This window comes from Berghia stephanieae, chromosome 1, assembly GCF_034508935.2.
Source record: "Berghia stephanieae isolate SIO BIC M18660-M18661 chromosome 1, UCSD_Bste_1.3, whole genome shotgun sequence".
Taxonomy (NCBI): domain Eukaryota; kingdom Metazoa; phylum Mollusca; class Gastropoda; order Nudibranchia; family Aeolidiidae; genus Berghia; species Berghia stephanieae.
The window spans coordinates 145,983,436-145,999,590 of NC_088360.1; the positions used below are offsets into that span (position 1 = coordinate 145,983,436).

The 16,155-nt window shown below is 34.4% G+C and overlaps 1 protein-coding gene across 19 annotated transcripts in view; it reads right to left on the reverse strand.

Annotated features, from left to right (window-relative positions):
• Nucleotides 1-16,155, reverse strand: part of LOC144963444 (cAMP-dependent protein kinase catalytic subunit beta) — a 440,798-nt gene that overhangs the window by 39,886 nt on the left and 384,757 nt on the right. For all 19 annotated transcript variants that reach the window (XM_078897514.1, XM_078897513.1, XM_078897515.1 and 16 more), the window contains 3 exons: nt 9,921-10,052; nt 8,436-8,534; nt 5,059-5,141 (listed from right to left, as the gene is read on the reverse strand). In XM_078897514.1, coding sequence (XP_078753640.1) covers nt 5,059-5,141; nt 8,436-8,534; nt 9,921-10,052 — 314 coding nt within the window. The remainder of the gene's footprint in view (nt 1-5,058; nt 5,142-8,435; nt 8,535-9,920; nt 10,053-16,155) is intronic.

The following is a 16,155-nucleotide window of genomic DNA, read 5'->3' on the forward strand; positions in this document are numbered from 1 at the left end:
ACCACACTCTATTCATCTGACCTACGGCCAATTCGAGCTCTGTATTATAACTACACTAGAGATGAACATCTACCTCTCTCGTTCTTCCCTGCCGGGGGGCGATGGTGGCCCTCCTTGTACAATGACAAACTCCTGAATGTTGCATTTCCTGTCACCAACTTAATCCCAAACCCATTTATCGTGAGTCCCAACTACTTACTCCCTGCCCTAAACTCCACTACTACACAATAATTATCATAGAAAACGAAAACAAGGTCACCCTCAACACTGCACACTGCACACCGATGAACTAATGGAACTAAGATCACATGACTGGTGTGGGACGAATAATAATAAATACTAAAATGATACCTCAACGAAAAACATTCTACCGGGTTGTGAACTAATAGAAGATAATATATTTGTAATGCGCGAGATGTGGACATACTTTGCGCGGATGAAAAGGCTTCTTTGGAGTCAGAAAACTTTATTTCATTGACACAATATGTGGTTTTGAACATCACTTGCAAGGATGAAAATATGTTTTTAATTTTGTAAAACTTTGATTGATACGATGTGGGTTTGGACATAATTTCACCGATGAAAACTTTAATTGGCATAATGTCACGTGGGCTTGTACATACTTTACACGCGGATTAAAAGTCTTCTTTAGATTTAATCCCACTTTCATTGACATAATACGAGGTGGGCAGATTGCACTGATGAAAAGATGTTTTTAGATTTTCGAACACTTTCATTGACATAATACGAGGTGGGCAGATTGCACTGATGAAAAGATGTTTTTAGATTTTCGAACACTTTCATTGACATAATACGAGGTGGGCAGATTGCACTGATGAAAAGATGTTTTTAGATTTTCGAACACTTTCATTGACATAATACGAGGTGGGCAGATTGCACTGATGAAAAGATGTTTTTAGATTTTCGAACACTTTCATTGACATAATACGAGGTGGGCAGATTGCACTGATGAAAAGATGTTTTTAGATTTTCGAACACTTTCATTGACATAATATTAAAAATGGGCATACTTTGGACATACTTTGCACCGATGAAAAGATGATTTTAGATTTATTCTCATTATCGGATGTGAAGACGTCTGCTTGGACTACTTAACTCTTCAAATGACAACAACATTTCCAACAGAAACAACGTCTTCCTAATTCTAAGGAAAGAAGAAGTATTAAATAAGATCGCTCCCCATCACATGATCTTACGAGAACATCATCCGATAAGTATCCGTTTCTGTAATCATGTCATTGAAAGTAATGGCAACAACAACATTAAATCATTACAACACAGGGACTAACAGAACTCCTAACTTCCAATTGCTCACTAATCATTTCAATACATAGCGTTGCAAAACAACAACAAAACATCCGTCGTTCCTACGTCATTGGATATACTATATTATTATTATAGACAAAATGCTAGGACTGACACAAACAGGGTAGTTAGACCTCACGACCTCAAGTCTGACAACTGTCGGTAATAATAATTGTAGCCCTATCTCCCCATTCCTTAACCACTTAACTACCATTACTTCGAAATACTGTCATTTAATACATTTGGCTAGAAAACTCGTCCTTCAAATATCGATCGTTAAATGATCCTCATCTTGGTTTAAAAAAAAAAATAAAGAAAACCTCTTGAACCTGGGACCGAGGCCCCAGGTTTGAGAATTTTTGCCAAGATGAGGGTCATTCAAATCGATATTTGAAGGATGAGTTTTCTGGCCAAATTTTTAAATAAGTTTTCTTTTTTTTCTCTCCAGAGTACTGCATATAACTGGTTAATGGATATTTATTATTGAATAATGAGGACGCCAGCTAAATATAATAATGAATTGAATGCTCACACAACAGATGGAAAAAGCATTGCAAAAAATATGTACCACGGTACTCATGAATGGAGGCTGTACTCATGAATGGAGGCTAAAGTTTGACGTCACCGTTTACATGACCCCAGGTCGCATAAATTGACACCCAAAGGAATATTTAATTCATTTTTTCCCCGAACCTAAAAATCATTTTCAGTTTTCCAGAATATTATAATATTAGCTTAATAGAGAAACAACAAGAGTAGCCGCTACACAGTCGTACTCTGGATAAACCCATAATATTAAAAAATTTGGCCAGAATACTCGTACTTCAGGTATCGATTGATTTAAACGACCCTCGTCTTGGCAAAAAAAAAAAAAAAAAAAAAAAAAAACCTCTCAAACCTGGGACTTCGCGGAATAAGCCTGGCCAGTTTGTTGCGTTTTAAAAATGTGGTCAGTATTTTATACATATACCCCTGTGAAAGCTGTATAATTCGCAGGTCTACAACCAAAGAACTTAACAGTAAAACCCCCCAAAAAACTCGGTTCAACTGAGTAGGTCGTTGGAGTAAAGAAAGACAGAAAGAAAGAAGAAGAGTGTGCCATATTATATATTGATAAACTACGTGCTGTGAAACATATCACAGTGAAATATGATATACATACGGCATGTATGATGTGTTGGGTTTAGGTTACACGTGAGCTGTTACAGCTCGTGGCCAAAACAACAAAGATGGCGACGACGCTGGCTCCGAAATGAGCGCTGATTAGGTGTATACTCGTGTGTTATAAATAGCGATAATGATGATGATGATAATAATAATAATAATAATAATAATAATAATAATAATAATAATAATAATAATAATAATAATAATAATAATAATGATAACAATAACAGTAACAATGATGATGATGACGACGACGACGATGATGATGATAATAATAACAATTTAACTGGTAACAAAATAAATCAACAGCTGTTTATCTCTTCAACACGCGTACAACTTGAAAATAATTAAGACGAGAATGATGACGAGATAAGACAGTGAGCCAAGAATGACTAAAGCTAGTGTTTATTCTCAACAACCTCTTCTTCTTTTTCTCTCACTCACTTTTAACCCTCTCCCACCACCATCCTACCCCCTCCCCCAAACCCCCTTTCCATGTTTTACAAACATACTGAAACGAATTTTAACATGTAAACACAACAAGAAGACTAGGTGATTTCCACCTCTATCGACCATCGTCATTATCTGCACCACAGGTAAGGTATGGTAGAGCGATGGATGGGTGGATGGATGTACGTTAAGACTTAAATCTATTGTTTTTTTCTGTTAAACTCGTCTAGCTAAAAAAAAAAAAAAAAAAAAAAAACAAACAAACAAAAAAAAAAAAAAAAAAAAAAACAAATGGAAAAACAGTGACAAACGAGTTGGATGGCAACCCTCCAACTATGTAAATTAGAAAGTTCTGGAAAACAAGAGAATCAGTTGATTGAGGGGGGATGGTTCTGGGGGACTCCGTGGCACCGTATCCTGTAGAACAACGAAGGCAAACAAACAACACAGCAGCTACCACCAGTAACAATTAACAACAACAACACCAACAACAAAAAATATCCAGCCACCACCACAATCAAACGCAACAACGATGAACACTTCAACATTTCAAACAAACAACCCCCACCCCCAAAGAAAACAAATAAACAAACAAACAAGAAAAAAAATACACAAAAAAACCCCAAACAAAACAACACAAAAACCTAAAAAAAAAAAAAAACCCCACAAAAACACAAAACAAAGAAAAAACAACAACACTCCCCCAATTCCAACATAAAAAAAAAACAAAAACAATCACTCCGTCAACACACCAAAAAAGAAAAAATCCTCATCAACATTTGTAGTTAGTTCTTCGTTCCGTGTCCTAAAATATTACTATTATCATCATCATCTATTCCGGCCTTTCAATGTCTTGTGCCAAAAAAAAAAATAAAAAAAATTAATAATAATAATAATAATCGAAGGAGGTCAAACGCCTCTGTTGTAAGGGGTCAAATGAGGTCAAGAAATGTGTTTACAATTAACAAACAATTAAAAACAACGCCTAAAATAATAAATATATTATATACCAAACAAACACCAAGTGGCTAAGTCGTACTCCAAAAAATATCATGTCCGTTAGAAAGAAAAGAAAATCTTTTCAAATAGTAGCAATACATACAGCAATAAAACATACATTTACAAGTACATGGAAGCTCTTACTGTGGTACCGAATTATATTATGTCTTAACAGCAAATCGATAAATCACTGAATAATCATATCTATATATATATATATATATATATATTCTGCCGTACTCTGAAGGGGAAAAAAAGGCCGTTTTAAAAAGATTTTGGCCAGAAAACTGGTCATTCAAATAATATAGATCCATCAAAACGACTATAAACTTGTCAGAGAAACACTCTCAAACTTGAGACTTGAGTTGATCTCCCAGGTTTGAGAGTAGCGACAAGATGAGTGTCATTTTCATCGATCGATATTTGAAAGATCGATAAATTATTTGAAGGACGAGTTTTCTGGCCAAATTAAAAAAAAAAAAAAGTTTCTTTTTCCCCCCTAGTACAGCAGTAAATTACAGTGATAAAATAAATCCTATAAATAGAACACAATATGTTGATACAAACCCACTTAGTATTTGTATAATAAGTATAAGTACAGGTAAACAGTAACACCTATTTCACCACCCAATCCCCTTCCCTTTCGCCTTCCCATACTATAAAACCATTATTATATTATAAATTATGTAAATTTTTCTCTCTCATTTTATCTCATACCCTTTTTATACCCTTAACAAGTAACATAATAATACAGAAGATATGTTAAAACATCAGATAATTCAAGAAAAGAAAAAAAGGTATAAACTATAGTATCAGAAAAATTAACATTAGACATTATAAACAGTAATAATAATATATAATAATACTTTTCGTATTTTGAGTGACAAGGCTGTTCAAACCCAAATAATTTTTCACTCGTTATAAATAAAGAGTCTACAAATAATTTATACCGTGCTAGCTCATCTCTTAGCCAAAAAAAAAAAAAATTTTTTTAAATCAATACATAATCAAATAATTTGACCAAAAACAAACACACAAAAAAAAAAAACCCAACAAAAAACAAAACAAAAACAAGATGGACAAAATACTACAAGGAGATGGGAGAATTTGTTTTACCTGAAGCGGCCTATTCTCCTTAAATGGGAGAACATTTCCCCTCCCGTGACAAACTCCAAAACCATATATAAATTGGAATTGTCCTGTGGAAGGAACAGAGAGAAAAACACGATTTTATCATTTGGATCTTTAAAAACAAATTTTATTTCATTCGTAAAGTGCCTTTTCCCCGGGTAAGAATAAACTTATTATTATCCAAGCGATAAAAAGTTTTTTACTTGTGCGGCTGTGGTCTAGTGGTATGACATCTGAAAGCCCTGAACATCTGAACAGCGCATGGTTGTGAGTCCTTGTAAAAGGCTCTTTATTCACATTCTCTCATCAAACTCTGGAATAAAATGAGTACCTGATCGTTAAAAAACATTGTCTCTGTCGGAAAGGATTGTAATTATAATATCGCCTAACAAGTATCATGTCTCGTCCTAGATGCTAAGTGTTGCTCTTAGCGAGGGACCCCTTGCAAAGCGCTTTGAGCACTTTTAGTGGATATTGCGCTATATAAATACTCAGGTTTTTAGTTACTAACCTTAAAAAAAAGAAAAACCTTTCTATCTTTCCCAGCTGAACAACGTGGAACAAAAGATATGCCATATTATAGGAAACCTCCCCAAAAAATTCTTATTAAAAAAGCACACAATTGGCAGCAGCAGCTTCTAATGATGCACACACTAAATCACTAATTATGTTATGACGATCGACCCAATCAACAAATTCTTGACCGCTCTCGTGCACCGTGGCAAACCCACCGTCACAACACACAAGACGTTCAACTAGACGCCCTGCGGTAAATTTACCTCAAGCACCATTTATATCAAAAGTCATTTTTAAATGTAACATTTAAATAATTTTCAATGATTCATCTCCCTACTCTGCTCTCCGCATGCAAAATGAGTCAACATGTCTCGCCAATTCACCTCCAAAACCCAACAAACTGCTTTCAGACAGCCGTTAACTTGACTTTCCAACGGTAATATAATATTGTATGCTATAAATTCTCTTCCTGCCCCCCCCCCCCCCCCCCCCCTTTCTCAAAAGGAAAAATATGCTAAAAATAACTAATTGATTTTCATTCTATGATCAAAGCGTTTCGAAAAAAAAATAAAAAAATCAAGATACCAATCTGGCAACAACGCCGCGACAGCGACAACGATATGATATAAATATAAAAATCCACATTCGTCGCCATATCATTATGAATAAAATACCTCACGTCAATACCACGGCACAGAAATTAAACATAATATTGAGAAAAATCGATAGAGACACGGGGGGGAGGAAGAAGAGAAAAAAATTCAATACAAATTTACGCCGACTTCCTGCTTGCTTGCGACTGGCGACTCCAACTCGTTCCTATTTCAAGACCGAAGCAGAAGGAAAATCAATGAGCCGGTGGAGGGAAGGGAAGCAAGCAGGAGAAGAATGATTGTGGAAAGGGAGGGGAGGGAGGGGGTGGTGTGCGGAGGGAGGGGGTGAGGACAGGACAAGTGGCGCGAATTTCATTAAGGAGAAGGGCATCTTTAACCCTCCAACGGCGAGAGTTTTATTTCAAATTTCAAATTAAAATTTACTTTTTTTAATTCTTCCATTAATTTCATTAGTCAATCGACTGGTCTGGTTTAGGTATAAAGAGAGAGAGAGTGAGAGAGAGAGAGAGAGAGAAAGAGAGAGAGAGAGAAAGAGAGAGAGAGAAAGAGAGAGAGAAAGAGAGAGAGAGAGAGAAAGAGAGAGAGAAAGAGAGAGAGAGAGAGAGAGAGAGAGAGAAAGAGAGAGAGTGAGAGTGAGAGAGAGAGTGAGAGAGAGAGAGAGTGTGTGTAACTTTTGATTCCAAAAAGTGAGAAGTAACAGTTCTAGTTGAAGCTGGAGATCATTCTCGTGGTGGCAACGATTATATCGGATAACAACGGGAGGAACAGACCCAAAACAAAACGAAACAACCCCCCCCCCCCCCTCCAAAAAAAAAACAAAAAAAAAAAACATTTAATTTATGAAAAATCAGAATTTCAAGATAAAACAAAATCTATGAATTGCCATTTTAAAATGCTTTAGAATGAATTTAATACGGTTTATTTACTGTTGTGAAAACGTAAAACATAATGAGTGGGAATAAAAGCTTAAATTTAATTTACAAAGACAGATAATATGGACGTTTCGGGTTTCGCCTTGCTTATCAACGCCTCTCTCTAAATCTAACATTAGCCTTTAGTGTCTCATTTATCGTGTTTTTTTGTTTTGTTGTTGTTGAGGGAAACCCGTAATGTCCACATGTCTCCGCAAATCAAATTGAAGCGCCCTTTCTCTTTTATTATTGTTTATTACTTGGACCTCCAAGCGGAAATTGCATTAAAATATGTGAAAATAATCGATCTCTAATAAATAAAAAAGAAAAGCGATATTTCAACAGTTTTTTTTCTCTCTAAAAATTTGATTTAAAAAAAAAAAATAAAAATAAATAAAAACCCACAAAATCTTGTGGACAAAAAACTGTATTCCGATAAGATAAAAATTCGTACGAGTGACAGGTACTATATTCAGGTTCGGGTAAAGGCGGTTATCGGTTGTGAAGGGACGAGCGTCTTGCGGCATTGACGACGCGACAAATTAATAAAGGTGAAGTCAAAAATATGGAGTGGAAATTTAACGGTGTCATGGCGACGATTCAATGACAACAACCACCCACGACTCTCATTGCGACATCCAGTTTACGATTTTGGAGTGAAAAGATAAATTATGTTGTTTTATTTTGTTTTTTGTTTTTTTTTCTTTTAAATCGCTGGATTAAAAAAAACAAACCAGGAAGCTTTTTTCTCAACCGACTGGCATGTCAGTCTTGTTTGTCAAATCAATAAGAGATGATGGGATGGGATGGGGTGTGGGAGGTGAGACAGGAGGGAGAGAGAGAGAGAGAGAGAGAGAGAGAGAGAGAGAGAGAGAGAGAGAGAGAGAGAGAGAGAGAGAGAGAGGAGAGAGAGAGAGAGGGAGGGAATAGAAGAGAGAGGGGGGGGGGGGAATGAGAGGAGGAGAGGGGGGGGGGGGAGAGGAGAGGAGGAGGGGGAGGGAGAGAGGATGAAGGGAGAGAGAGAGAGAGACAGCTAACTCAACTCTCTATGGTAGAAAATAGAAGCAGAAATGGATCAAAAACCCTGTTAAGAGATGGTGATACAATATAAATAAATAAATAAATAAGGATTCCTAATAGGCAACTTAACTTTAAGGATGGAAATTTGGCTCAATAATAAATATAAACCGCTGAAAAAAATGGATAGCTAGTAACGCGCAATGATCACGGTAAAACATATAAAATTCTGGGATTAACTAACTGGGAATAACTGTTTATTATTATTATCCATCCATTTATTTGGTTTCTTTAAAATACTCACTTTAAATGAAAACTCTAAGTGCACCAAGAAAGGGAAGTTGATAGACTGTAAGATTTTTTTCTCGTTCAACGTGTGTTCAACCTGTTTTAACTTGACAACCTGTTGAAAAAAGAAGATTTACACAAAAATATTATATCAATATTGAAAATATTTTAAAATAATCTGGAAATTAAATCAAAATTGAAGTTGGTGGGCTCAAGTGAATCAACGCTAAAGCAACGCTATAAAGTGATCACGTGACGCAGCGCTTCCTCCAAGTGGCTCCGCTTCTATCAGCATTAAAGTAGACGGAATAATCCTTGTTTGTTTGTTTGTATTTAATGGTTTTATGGCGCATGTGTCATATTTAGGTCATTTCAGCGCCCAGTAAAATGGAAGCAAATGGGATGGTGAAAAAATTCTAGAAAGAAAGGAACCCCCCAAGAAAAAGTAAGATAAAAGGGACTGGTTCAGATAGGAAACAGATGTAGTTCCAAGAACACACTATCAGTGTACTTAGATTGAGACCACCCAAAAGTCTCATCCAGATACAAGCAGAAGATTCTACTAAGAGTAACGCACTCAACGTTTACAGAATATATCCAAAACAGAGGAAAACAACCATTAATACATAGAGAGATGATTCAAAAGGAAGAAAAAAAAGGCCTCTCTAAAAACTAACACACATTTGACCGTTTCTCCCCTCAACTAAGGACTCAAGGGCCAGGTAAAACAAAAAACAAGCAATCCCATTACAAGACAAGGGCAGAACTCCGAAAACAGATATAGGGAATGAGATTAGCGGAAGAGTAGCGTCCCTTGATTGGACGTCACCTTACAGAGAGAACGTCAATTTGGTTTTGAAGTGTCTCAAGCCGCTTTCATCGGAAGCGAGAACGAGAGACTCATGCGCCCAACCAACATGACGTTCTCTCTCTAATAACTTTTCCGCCGGTGACGTCAAAGACTATGGGTGACGTCCAATCAAGGGACGCTACTCTTCCGCTAATCTCATTCCCTATAAGGGGATAGAAGATACAGCAAGTGACCTCCTGTCCACCATTGGAGGTCAAAGGACCCCACCCAGAAAACCATCCTTCATTGAGTACAATTGAAGATCATTGAGGCAAAGGGAAGAAAAAAATATTTTACAAAAAGATACAAGTTATTGTTTATTTTAATAAATACATATTTATTATAATATATAAGCAAAATTAAATACATCATAAATCAAATAACGAGAAGGGAGGATAGAGAAAAGTATAATGATAGATGGATGGATGGATGGATGGGACGGGACGGGACGGATAGATAGATAGATAGATAGATAGATAGATAGATAGATAGATAGATAGATAGATAGATAGATAGATAGATAGATAGATAGATAGATAGGTGGATGGATGGATGGATGGATGGATGGATGGATGGATGGAAAGATAGATAGACAGACAGACAGACAGACAGACAGACAAACAGATGGAAGAGTTGATGGATGGTCCATACCTTCTGTTTGTCGAGTATTTTCATAGCGTAGTATCCTTTCCCCTCCCCTTTGTGTTGGACTAGCATGACACGGCCAAATGACCCCGTGCCTAACGTTTTGATTCGGTCAAAGTCATCAAGACTGGAGGAGCTCTGGGGACAACAAGACAAACATAATACAGTGAAAAATACAATAATCATTAGATTTTACTCACTACACCACTAATAAAAAACGGCAAGATTAAAGTTTCTTTGCACTCTATTTTCTTCACAATCTTTTTTGTTTGTTTATTTGTTATCTTATTGTTTGTTTGTTTGTTTGTTTGTTGTTGTTTGTTTTTTTTTTTTGTTTTTTTTTTTTGTTTTTTTTTTTTGGGGGGGGGGGGGGGGGGGGGTAGACCTGTATAATTAATGAAGGTGACGTCACCCAACCCTTGCATATGGTTTTTAGAGTTTAAAAAAAAAAAAGTACCGCGTTCGATTACCCGCTGCGCTGTGTGGCCTTGAGCAAGTCACCTCGCCCTAGCTCAATTTGCGGCGCTGCACTGCGGCTGACGTCTGGGTTATTCCTGTCTTCCCTTGGAATAGACCCTAGAGACAAATTTCCCCTATGGGATGAATAAAGGGAATTTCAATTTATTTCTTTTTATTTTATCAAATTAATTGAAGGCATGCTTTTCAACTTCACTAAGTCGCAACTCCGTGCAGCTGAGGATAATCTTGAGACTGAACGTGATGAGGACAGCAAATGTTCATGCCTAAGATTCCCTTATGATCTTTTATCTATTTTCTTCTTCAAATGAAATACTCAATCAGTTCGCCCGCCAAATCAATCATTACAACACACAATAAATACTACGTGCAATCGTAAACGCTTTCCAGCGGTACTAATAATTAACCAATCAAATTATGTTTTACCATTAAGCCCGTTCCAACCACATAACTTTTTTTTATTTCCTGACAACGAAAAAGTCTGTCAAACATTCTTTAATTCTCGTTACGCTACTTACAAAGAAAACGGGTTCAAATGGTTTTTCAAAATGCCGAAACGATGCAAATATGTATGGAACTTGGAACAGCTGTGATTGCCACCCCGAACTTTTGGTTGGGGGAGAGTTTAAAAAACAACAACAAAAAACTCCCTCCAGAAAATCTAGAGAGGCAACATAGAAAGTGAGATTCTTTTTTTCTTTGCGGTCTGTCAACCTTGCGAGTATTTTTCATAATATTTGACACACTGATGAGAGGATTGCATACTAACACCTGACGAAACTATGCATTTTTTTTTCAATCTCCTCCTTTAGTGATGCTCAAGATATGTGCAGCTGATTGCTTTGGGTGATAGGCAATTACGTAAGTTCGCTTTATAGTGGATTTAGTAAAGGTTATCAATTCATTGTTGTTTTTTAGTTTTAGACCATCAGTTGGGTGCTTAGTTCTCATTAAAATTATCTTAATCAGACTAAATGATTAATGTTACACATAGTCTGTAAAACTGATCTGGCGGGCAGCATCCGTGAGTATTTTACTGAGAAAATGAAACGGACACCACTCAACACTTTTTCAACACAACCGGTGTGGTGATTCAGGCAATGCTATACGGACTGGCCGTATAACCCATTCATTTAATATATATTATTATCTGCTAAGTCTCTGACACAAGCGATTGTTGGTAAAAGGTCAGCTGAGGCGTCCCGATCGTATTCTTAGGAAGCGAAAGGCCTCAAGTCCAGTGAGTGAGTCATTCAGCCAGTCTGCTCTTATCAGTGCTTTTCATCGACTCTCAAGGACAAAAATATCGATTGATTGATTGATTTTGTTGTAATTACATCCATAAAAGGAACCGTGTATCAAAAGGAACCATGTCGATTCGAATCATTATATTTTTATCACCAATGTAAAACTCCCAACAGCTATAAAATATGTGTACAGCCTTACTCTAAAAAAACGTCATTTTAAAAAAAAATTTTGGCCAGAAAGTTTGTCTTCAATTAATAAAAATCGACTAAAACGACCTGCATCTTGCAAAAACTCTTAAACCTGAGACTTCCTTGAAGACTTCCTCGAAGTCTCAGATTTGACAGTTTTTGACGAGATGAAAGTCAATTTAATCGATCAAAATTTGAAGGACGAGTTTTCTGGCCAAATATATATATTTTTTTTAATCGCGTATTTTCCTAATACGGCGGCATATAAGCCGCTGGTATCTTTTGTTTCTTCTCTACCTACCCCCCCCCTCTCTCTCTCTCTCTCTCTCTCTCTCTCTCTCTCTCTCTCTCTCTCTCTCTCTCTCTCTCTCTCTCTCTCTCTCCACCCCTTTTGTTTACGTTTCAAACTGCTCTCTCTCTCTCTCTCTCTCCCTCCCCCCCACCCCTTTTGTTGACGATTCAGACTGTTGTCTTTCCACATGGTAGAACATGCCCGTCGATAAAATATCCTTTTATTGACATGTCTTCAAAGACAAATTATAATTACTACACACTGTCGAGAACTTACTGAACCCGATGACTCCGCGTTTACATTATGTTTCTTATTTTTATTTATTATAATTTGTTTTTTTTTGTTTTTTTTTTAATTCTTAATTATTAGACCGAACTTTGCCTGGGTTTATGGACAAGCGGGTTACCCCACATGATGAACAGTTTTCTTCTTCTTCTTCTTATCATTATTATTATTATTATTATTATTATTATTATTATTATTATTATTATTATTATTATTATTTATTATATTATTATTATTATTATTATTATTATTATTATTATTATTATTATTATTCTTATTCTTATTATTATTATTATTATTATCATCATCATCATCAGCATTATTATAACTATTATAAATATAATTATTACTATTATTATTATAACTATTATAAATATAATTATTACTATTATTATTATAACTATTATAAATATAATTATTACTATTATTATTATAACTATTATAAATATAATTATTACTATTATTATTATTATTATTATTATTATTATATATTATTATTATTATTATTATATTATTATAATTGCTATTACTATTATTATTATTATTATTATTGCTATTATTATTATTATTATTATTATTATTATTATTATTATTATTATTATTATTATTATTATTATTATTATTATAATTGCTATTACTATTATTATTATTATTATTGCTATTATTATTATTATTGCTATTATTATTATTTATTATATTATTATTATTATTATTATTATTATTATTATTATTATTATTATTATTATTATTATATATTATTATAATTATTATTATTATATTATTATTACTATTATTATTATAATTATATTATTATCATTATTATTATCTATTATTATTATTATATTATTATTATTATTATTATTATTATTATTATTATTATATTATTATTATTATTATTATTATATTATTATATATTATTATTATTATATTATTATTATTATTATTATTATATTATTATTATTATATTATTATTATTATTATTATTATTATTATTATTATTATTATTATTATATTATTATATATTATTATTATTATTATTATTATTATTATTATTATTATATTATTATTATTATTATTATTATTATTATTATTATTATTATTATTATTATTATTATTATTATTATTATTATATTATTATTATTATTATTATTATTATTATTATATATTATTATTATTATTATTATTATTATTATTATTATTATATTATTATTATTATTATTATTATATTTATTTTATTATTTTATATATTATTATTATTATTATTATTATTTATATATTATTATTATTATATTATTATTATTATTATTATTATTATTATTATTATTATTATATTATATTATTATTATTACTATTATTATCATTATTATTATTATTATTGGTGACAGCCCTGGCTTACTCTGAATTAAAAAAAAAAAAAAAGTTCTTTTTCATCCTAAGTGTTGGTCCGAAAACTCGTTCTTCAAATAAATATCGATCAGTTAGAATTAGAATGAACCCCCCCCCCCCCCCCCCCCCCCCCAACCACCAACGTGTCAAAAACTCAAACCTAGGGCTTCACTGAAGTCTTTCTTTGAGATAGTTAGACAAGATGTGTCATTTTAATCGATCGATATTTGAAGGACGAGTTTCCTAGCAATAAATGTTTTAATGTGTTTTGTTGTTTTGTTTGTCCGATTGCCATTGGAATCAACTGGTCCAATCCGTCATCTGATGGACTCTCTCATGATAGAACCTGGAGTTACCACATGGAGATAACATGTTGTTGACTGTTGACAATTGATTTACAAAGATCTGATGAAATCCCACTTGGTTGCAATTTACAAAGATCTGTTTTGTTTGTTTGTTTGTTCTGTTTCTTTCAGAGTACAAACAGAGCAGGCGTCATCTGCCAATAACTCGTATATATAATACACAACAACAGGCTTTGATAACCTTTAATTAAAATAAATAACTACTAGGGCATGACGTCCTTCTCTTCCTATGTTGATCCCAAAACAATCCTGAACAAGCCAGGCTAGGGGAAACGCATTGCATTGCCGATGAACCTATTCTGATATACGTTATAAATCAATAATAGATTTAAAATGAAAAGAAAATTTTATATATATATAAGCCGGTATATGGCTCGGTACTATTAGTGGAAAATATTTTGCGATAGACTCAGGTTTAATCCACAGCGTAGCCAGTAATTGTTTCTGTTAGATTAAAGCCGGTGGAATCAGGTTCAACTCCGCCAACATGAGCCTAATCATATTATATAAAATTCCCTTTATTCATCATATAGATAGGCGAAATTTGTCTTGGTTTTAGGTGTCTACAGACACTTAGACAACCACGCCTCTTGAACAGTCGTCATAATGTAAACAGTGACAGTGATTGGTAAACATAGCAAACTACACATGTGTTACTATCGATGGTATGTAAAATACTCACTATTTTACCGCTTGATGAAAAAAAAAAAACTCAACACAGAAATCAATATGTAAACTTAAACGTTTATAAATATATGACCGATAAAATGGGCATGATCTTTTGATAGAATGCGCTTGGCCAAGGAGTTCACAACATTGCCATCCGGAAGTATAACGGACCAACACACAAACCATGAACTTTTATAGATAGTATGCAGATGACGTCACTCAGGCCTTTGTTATTGTTTTTGCCATCCGCGTTTGTGAGTTGTTCTCACTAAACTGTATTAACCAGACTATAAAAGTTCATGGTTACAGAGTTTGTGTGTTGGTCCGTTATACTTCCGGATGGCAATGTTGTGAACTCCTTGGCCAAGCGCATTCTATCTATAGTCTGGTTAATACAGTTTAGTGAGAACAACTCACAAACGCGGATGGCAAAAACAATAACAAAGGCCTGAGTGACGTCATCTGCATACTATCTATATTCCCTTTCCATGTGCTCGAGGTCATTGTGTAACATTGCAAAGCGTGCTCAAAATGACCCACATCAAGAAAAGTGTTCACAGTTTGAAAAATATCCAACGTTACAATTGGTCATTTTGCTCAGCATGACTCATGGGTATGTTTACAGTTTTCATAAACAAAGCAGCGTGTTTAGATACATTGAGAAATGTCCAATCGTTATCCAGCAACAAATCATGTGATCGGTGACAAGGTTGGACAAAAACATGAATATAGATCGCTCCCATTGTGTGATAACCAGTCACCCATTTGGCAGTATAAAAACGGTAACAATAAACAGAGAGAGGTCGATTTCATTCACGTGTGTCACAAATTGAATGTTTTGATTGGTCAAAAAATCTACTGGTTAATTCCAAGGGAAGACTGGCATATCCCAGGCGTCAGCCGCAGTACAGCGCCGCAAATTGAGCTCGGGCGAGGTGACTTGGGTTTAGGCCATACAACACAGTGGCGGGTGATCGAACTCGGTACCTTTCGGGTACGAAGCAAGACCGGACCAATGAGCCACGCTGCCCCTTCTGAAAAACTAGCAGAAAAGTGAGAATATGACGTCAATGTCAACTGAAAGACGAGATAATCAGTAAACACATTATAGTAAACCACCACTGTACCTCCTTCCATCTTGGTCGGTAATGGTATTAACAGTGTAACGAAATGCTTCCGTGTAGGCGTCAGTTTACGACAGGATGTACGTCGTCGTAGTATTAGTTGTTGTTGTTATTGTAATCCCTCCGGAACAACCCTTCTTTTGTTGATACAGGTCGTATCAGATCATGCACCTATGGCCCGGAAGTTTGAATTAAACTACGTAGTGT